The following is a 7,863-nucleotide window of genomic DNA, read 5'->3' on the forward strand; positions in this document are numbered from 1 at the left end:
GGGGAGATTGGGAAACCTGACAGCATGTTCCTGGCCAAACCAAAAACACTACTTCCACACTCCTGCAAGCTGCAACAAACCCTGTAAGCTGGGAGACCCAGTCTGATTTAGAAAAAGAAGATACCGTAGTGGCTGTCTTCAAAAACATCAAGACCTGCATAGCTGGCTGGCTGACGCTGTAAATTATGTTGCAATTGCAAACAAACCCCTTTTTGCCTGGTACTAAGACTGTTTTCCTTGTTGACACCCCAGTGGAAAAAGACTGACCTGAGTCATTCGTCGCCCCTGACAGAGCAAAGATTCGGTTGCCCTTTACCTCATCATGTCTTATTTTGAACCCGGGATTTACAATTAAAAACAAACAAACAAACAAACTGTGAAGCTGTACTTTCAAGCCCTGCAAATCACACACACACCCGCCTCCCAAAGAAGATGGATGGCTGCATAAAGAATGCAAGTACGAGGCGACCCCCATCTCCCTGTGGCATCCTGAGTTTCGGCACGCTGCTTAGCAAAGACTTTCGCTTTTGCCTGTTAAAGAGCTGGTTCTACCCAAAGGTTTGTGTGCCAGTTGAGGGGGAAGAAGCGGGGGGTGTCATGTTGTGAATCCCTGGCTAGCCTATCTAGTGATGGGTGGCCCCAAGAGTTTTTCCCCTCACTCAAGTCTCAGTTTCCTTAGTCCTTGTTTGAGAAGCGTTTAAAAGTACAATTATTGTTTCCTTGCGGTTAAGAGCCCTGCAGTTCAAAACTGCCCTGTATAGTGTGTCGATATACGTGAAAAGCTTTAAGAATGACAGCCAACATCGAGCTCTCCTTTTCTCCTTGCAAAAGATATTGTTTTGTTTCTAATGTGTTCGTATACTGCACGAAATTACAGCTAACCCTTGATAACCCAGCTGGACTTCTATAGACTTGAACCCAGCCTTCGGGCCGTAGCAGTTTTTGCTTATGGACATTGTTATTGTTAAATCTTGCTTCCAAGGTTATACCTCCACTTTGTCCTATTAGATTTGTTAAGTTAATTTGTTTCAAGTCGTAAACCAGACTGTTTGCCCCAAATCTGCCTTTTAAAGTTTCTAGCCATATGCTGAATGCTTGTAAATTAGAACATTTTGAAATTGAAGCTTAGATCATTAACACTGTGTTGGTGTTAGCTTTTCCCCTTTTAGTTTCACCCAGTTGACATGTAGTTTTCCAAGATCCTTCCTGTGCTACACCACTACCAGTGTTCTTAAACTATGCAGTAGTGGGGGAGTGTTTGAAATAGCTTAGATTTAAATTTTCAGTTAGACCCATTGAAAGCTTAGAAGCACTGGCAATGTCTTTGCAAGCTCCCTAGTTAGACAGTTGCTTCCCTTCAGCGATCCCCGCACAACCAAGCCAGGAAAGTGTTAGGAAAGGGGAGTCAATTTTTAGGGTAGGGAAGCATTATGGGAGCAGGGATAATCTCAGGTCCCCTCCAGATCCCTTGACAGACAAGTGCCTTTAGCCTTTCAGCAAGGCCCTTGTCTAAACAGGGAGGCACTGCTCAGCCCTCCAGCAGTGACGCTTCAACCTGGGCGACCCTTCTGCAAACCCCACCCCACCTCTGTCAGGTTCTCATGGACAGCCTCCCTGCCTGCCAAGGCCAGACCAGCAGGCGGACAGGGAGTGGGGTGACTCCCCCTGGCTCTGCTCTGAGGACACTGACAGAGATAATCTCACACAGACTCTGACATTCCAGAAACTGAATAGGCCCAGGCCCTTCCAGGCTACTTCTAATCAAATCCTGGCTACAACCTACGAGGCCCACTGCAGTGCTGAAGCCGGGCCCTGACAGTAGTCCAGCCTGGATGTCACTGGTGCATGGATAACTGAGGCAAGGTCCATCCTCACCCACCAGGGAACTCGGTAAAACACAGCTCAGAGTCCAGGAGGGCTCCCCGACTATGCACTTGGCCTTTTAGGAAGAGTGTAACCCCATCTAAGACCAGTTACAAACCTCCATTCAGAGTAGTTTGTTTCCCAACCCACAGCCAGGATGGACAAGGAGCTGAAGAGCAAGTAGTAGGGCTCAGGCCTCCAAGCAGTTTGTCTACATACTTGGGTTGCACAAGCCAAATGATATCCATAACATGACTAGATGGTGCACTAGCCCTGACTATCTCAGACTCTGTCACATCAGTGATATCCAAGTCAGCACAAATACGTCAACTTTATCTGCAAAATGTCTAGCAAATCGTTCACAGTGAGTGTTTGAGGGTTGGAGTTGTTGTGTTCTAAAGCCTACGCCCAAGAGCCCTTTAACCACCCGAAAGAGCTTCACTAAGCAGATGCAGTGGTGGAAGAGAAGTAAGATTTCGTCACCATCCCCGCCACAGAATAAAATTGCAAATGGATTCTTACCTGTGTTCGATCATGTTCATTATGAGTCTTCCGCCATTTGCGTTCTAATCATCGACACAGTCGTTTCATCGGTCTCAGCTCCTTGGAATACCAAGGAGCTGACGCAGTTCTATGACTAGATTGAGGACGTTTGGGAGCAGTCTTTTCAGTAGTCCAGGTTGTCTCATTCCAAGTTGTGACCAGGATCTCAGCAGGACTGCCAGCTCAACCTACTGGAAAATCCCCAAGATACCTCAGAAATCCACCTGGATTCATCAGTCTGTGGGGGTGGACCATCAATCTTGGTCTCCCACCCCCGCAGAGGTTACAGGTAGCCCGAAGGTGGAAACTGAGCAGATAATGATCCGTCCATGGTGGTGGAGTTACTAAGTGGCTCCCCCACCCAAAGATCATTTTCTCCCAGTCCAGCGCAGAAAACCAGGTCCAAAGTATGCCCTGCCACATGCGTGGGGCCAGATATTATCTGAGACAGGCCCACAGTTGACATGGCTACCATGAAACCTTGAGTTGCTCCTGATAAGGTGAGCCTCAGAACGAAAAAGCCCCAAGATCACCAGCCTTGGGGTCCATTAATACCATGGTTGAAACCATCTGTCAGCTCAGGCAGGGAGACTGTTAGGCCACCGTGAGTGGGTGATACATAAACAACCCCAATCCTGCCTTAGGTTCCCAGCATCAGATGCACACGCTGAAAATTGGCTGGCTGTTAGGTCAAAGAGTTGGGGTCCCTCCCTTCCCTACCTGGTGTCTGCCAGCTGTTTTGGACTACAACTCCCAACATCCTTGGCCATGCTGGCTGGGTCTGATGAAAATTGGAGTCCAGTTGGGAGGGCACTGCATTTAGGACGCTTTGTCTGGACAAGAAGTCCTTGTGGACACATATGGGAGAGATTGACCCTTTTGTCCAGCCACGTTGGGATGTTATTCAACTACTAGGTCAGAGATGACACATCCTTTCCCAATGGTCAACCTGGCATTCATTAACAGCAACTCTGGGCTAGAGGGGACCGCAAGCAAGCCACCAAAGTTACTGAGGCTGGGAGGCGAACCGGATGGGGAAACAGTGCAAAGATGTCTCCATCCATTTCCCCTCTGTCCATGTCATCACCTCCTACCACCATAACTCCCTCTGCCCTGCATTGCATTTCTTGTAGCCCCACCATCCTCCCTTTCTGAACACATAGCAGACTCACCAAGAACTCAATCCCACCCAATCAGCCGGATGACAAGGCTGTGCAGCAGCCTTAGTTCCTACTCCCACAGAAACCCAGCCTACCACACCACCTAGATACTGCAAGCAGAAAGCCCCACACGTGTGCACTCTGTCTCCCTTTGCACTGGAGGCTCCACCTGTCAGAACCCCGTCCCTTGCCCTTGGTCCTCCCCAAAGGGACATCCAGTGGCAGCCTTCCAGATAAGCCCCACTTGCCAGAAAGTAGCTGTGACTCCGCAAGCGGAGGTAAGTCCTTGCTGCAAGATCCTTCAGGCCTTGATCTTGGGTCCTGTAGCAGCATTTGCACTTGGGCAAGGCTAGGTGGCAATACTTCCACCCAGGAGCAGATACTCCTACTGCTGTGGCTGCTGCTAAGTATGTGCACCACAGGTATAGGGCACATGCATGTATATGGTGGAAGGGCATCAACTCTGGTAAATCTGGGGAAAGCAGTGTTTGCCTTTCCAGAATGGACATCAAATTTATTTTTATGAAATATATACTGACGGTTATATTGGTGAACATCTATAAGCTAAGTTCTGCTGGATATAGTTGGAATATAGTTGCCATTTGAGGACTTCTTTTCTGATGGTTGACATGATTGCAACTGAAATCTGGCAGAGTAATCTTGCAAATTCAGTGTTTCCTGCTTCACTCCATGTAAGATGTTTAGAAGACAGAATGTTGCAGGGTCAGTTAAAGATATGTGTCCTTGACAGCGTGAAAAATACAGGTTGCAGTGCAAATTAGATGGTGCTTAAAGGAGCAATAACTGTGATTTAAATCTGTTATTTTCTCCTCTACAAATACTAGGCACTCAACACTAAAATTCTGATGAATGCTTTGCTGAGCAGCATCTCCCAAGCTGCATAATGTTGGGCAAAATTAATTGCTCCCAGTATTTCTTGTTTTATTTCGTTTGGACCTTCTGTAGCCATTTTGTATTATGAGGGGGAAAGCATTTTTCTTCTCAGCCAAAAAGATTATGTTATGTTTTGCTTTACAGGAACAAATAGTGATGAATTTGGACAGCCACCTGTTGGTCTTCCCTTTGTATATCTGTTGCAACTTCCTGTATACTTCCCCAGAAAAGAGAAGAGAAAATGATGGACAGCCAGATTAACTGAGAAAATCTGAGAGTTACCTTTGGCACATTTTATAATGACTGCTTTAATTCAAGTGGTGTTGAGGCACAGAGAGAAAAATAATTATAAAAGCCTTATATACCCCGCAGCAGATGAAATGCAAATTCCACCCCTTATCTATACATTCCTATGCATATCTTAATGGTTTGGCAGACTTGTATTTTTCTGTGGATCTTGAAAGCAATTCTGTTACAGACAGAATTTAAATGCAACCAGCCAAACTGGACCTGTCAATTAAATGTGAATAGCACACATCTGTAAAATGTATGATAATTGTTAACCTAAATGTAACATGTTATTTCTACTTGATGACCTCTAGGTTTTGTTCTTCTGACTGAACTCCCAAATGTTAAGGATCAGTTACTGCCTTAACAAAATTCCACTGTCTGCAGTGGTTGTGCACCAGGGTTCAACTTACCCCTTTGTATTCATGGGATTTTTTTTACTCATTAAGCATTTGGGGCTTGTAAAGGTTTCCTAATGGGTTGAATCCTTTATATAATATATCCTATTTTGTTTTCAAGATATATATTTTTAAACATTGGATGTATTTTTTAATTCATTTTGTGGAATACGCAAAAGTAGAGATGAATTGGGTTGCTCTAGTTCAGCAGTTTCAGTGTGAGCACAAGAGTGCCAGTTCATCCACAGGTCTCTGTATAAGTAGCCACCTCAGTATTGGATTATGCTTTTTTTGCATGCCATTAAGTACGAGAACATTGAGGTGAGTGGATAAACCTCTGCTTGTCTGGTTCCAAGTTCAGACCCAAAGAGGGTTCTTGTCTGAGAATTTAATTGAACAGATGAATTCTGCAAAACATGGCCTCTTGGATCACATCAGTTCTGTGATTCTGTGATCAGTTCTGTGCTTTTAAAGGCACAGGATACTTCTCAGGATCTGGGCCTTCTGATTCACTTGGGAGAACTATGTATGTGCTGGAGCTAAAACTGTCATGGCCAAAATACTTGAGAATTCATTCAGAAATGCTTTGGTCATTGAAGCCTCTATGTTGTGCTTGTCCACAGGTTTCAGCTAGTATTCTGTTGGAGCCAAATATGCATCAAGTACAAGGTTTTTAAAGTACAAAGTTTCATTACCCCATACATATTTTGGGATTATACATCCTGACTGTGCTCAGGAACCTGTGGCCTTTGAGTTATATGTGTACTTGAATACTTTTCTCTCTGTTTTTTTTTTTTTACATCACTTAAGATAGTTTGCAGGTTCCAAAAATAGGAACTGAAATCAAAGGATTCATGTATTGAATTTGGTATTTAAAAAAATTAAAGTGGCCCATCAAAACTGAGATGTAAACTATGAATTAGTTTGTACATATATTTGGGTGTTTTGCTGTTGAATTTCTACCTTTACATTTTTGTTGGTAGCTTATTTTGTAATATTTAATTAAAATATGCCCTTTGTATGCTATAAAGATAAAATAACCTGTTCAGCAAACTGAAACAATGGCAAACTCTGAATAAATCATCTACAGTTCAGAATGCATAGTCCTGTCTCCTCTTTGGAACAGTATCCTGCCATTAGGAGTTGTGTTTGAAGAATTCTCACACCCTTGATTTCTTTTATTGCCACAGACCTGTTGAGGAGTAAAAACCACACTTGTGAATGTCTGGACACATCTAGTCTTTTGGGAGGAATGTCATTTTCAGGGCTGTGTTTTAGCTCTGATTCTGTAGAAGCAGAGAAAAATTGCAGAACATGGTACTGGATATCAAAATGGGCTCCCTAAATTTCTTTTTAAAGGAAATTTCTGGCCCTTACAGCTGCAAAGGTATGCTTGAGTTGTGTATGTAATGCCAGTTGAAATCCTGGAAGCTAGAAAGGGGGCTGAATAAGCTTTCCAACTGTGTTGGTGGTGGAAGCCTTCAGTGGCTTCCCCTGCAATTAGCAGGACCAGAAGTAAACAACATTATACAAATTATACTTATGGAAGTTGTCCAATTTAGTGTATTCTTAATGCAGACTTCTAAATTTCCATCTTGTGTATCACAGTTTTGGGCCAATCTTGTTGCACACAAGCTGCACTTTCAGACATTCTGCTAAATATGCCATGAATGCAAACATTCATCAGCTAGAGCCTTGATCCTGGATGCTATACATAATTGACTCAGATGAGGTTCATCTGAGAAATACTTACTGAGAAATGCTATGAAACTGGAATCAATTTCTGTGCGGTGTTCTGTAAGCATTAAAGAGAATTTGGAAAAGGATATGTAATTATGTACCGCTGCTGAGGCTGTTGACACTAGCAAAATGTTGGATTGGATTGTTTAAAAGAAATGCCACTTGATGAGGTTGCTATTAAATTTGGACAAGTGGGACCTTCCACAAAATGCAGCACCATAGTTCCAGATTCTCTGTGCTCAGTAGTGTGCACTTCCCTATCCCAGCGCCAAGGTGCTTGGTTCTGTAGCCACATTCCAACACAGTCCACCGAGAGGAAGAGACTTGTATTATTTTTGTTCCAGGGCTCCTTTTAAGGGCTGGATTGCTGGAGGCTGCACCAGAGTCCTCAAACTTGTGCTCACAAATAGAAATGGATTGTGGTGTGTGAAATGCTTGATGCGTTTTGACTGGTTGTCAACTTCAGGGGCATTTGAGGAAACACCACCAAGCTGAAGAGAACATGAGCAAACCCCAAACTGATGGTTAAACCATTCATCAAAGTAAAGCATTCCGAATATATTTTTGAGCTTTGCCCCTTTTAGATTTTGTTTATTTTTTTTGGTATTGCTGCTTTTTTCTTTCTGCTTTCAAAACATACTCTTTAAGCAAAAATGTATGAGAATGAATAGCTCACATCCCACTGCCATTGGCGCAGGGCACATCTGGTAGAAATGCTTGGGAGCAATCAGCATGCTGCAGCCCTTCCACCACTCCTCCAGTTATTTCCAGGAGGGTTCATTATAAAAAGTTCCTATAGAACCGAGGACAGTACATTGTATGCAATTCAGCTAGATAACAATCAAAATATTACTGTATTAGGTTTGCATTGGTAAGTGTAAACAAAGCAATCTGGATTTAAACTGGAGGACTTCCAATTACTGAATGGAAATAGCTAATTTAAGACTTGGCACCCTGAGGAAACATTTTGCAGGAGT

General features: G+C 43.6%; 1 protein-coding gene across 2 annotated transcripts in view; it reads left to right on the plus strand.

The window, feature by feature from the left end:
* The window catches only part of GMCL1 (germ cell-less 1, spermatogenesis associated), a 44,818-nt gene extending 38,572 nt beyond the window's left edge, over nucleotides 1-6,246 (plus strand). Inside the window, exons 14-15 of one of the 2 annotated variants that reach the window (XR_014783772.1) lie at nucleotides 253-558; nucleotides 4,605-6,239. Coding sequence is in view for 1 of the 2 variants with exons in the window: in XM_084804220.1 (XP_084660346.1) it covers nucleotides 4,605-4,721 (117 nt within the window). In the remaining variant the exon portion in view is untranslated. Of the gene's footprint in view, nucleotides 1-252; nucleotides 559-4,604 lie in introns of both variants that reach the window. The other variant, XM_084804220.1, reaches the window with a different exon arrangement.
* The last annotated feature ends 1,617 nt before the right edge of the window (nucleotides 6,247-7,863 follow it).

Source organism: Heloderma suspectum, chromosome 6 (genome assembly GCF_057233095.1).
Source record: "Heloderma suspectum isolate Gila_16-S chromosome 6, 16-S_ref, whole genome shotgun sequence".
Classification (NCBI taxonomy): domain Eukaryota; kingdom Metazoa; phylum Chordata; class Lepidosauria; order Squamata; family Helodermatidae; genus Heloderma; species Heloderma suspectum.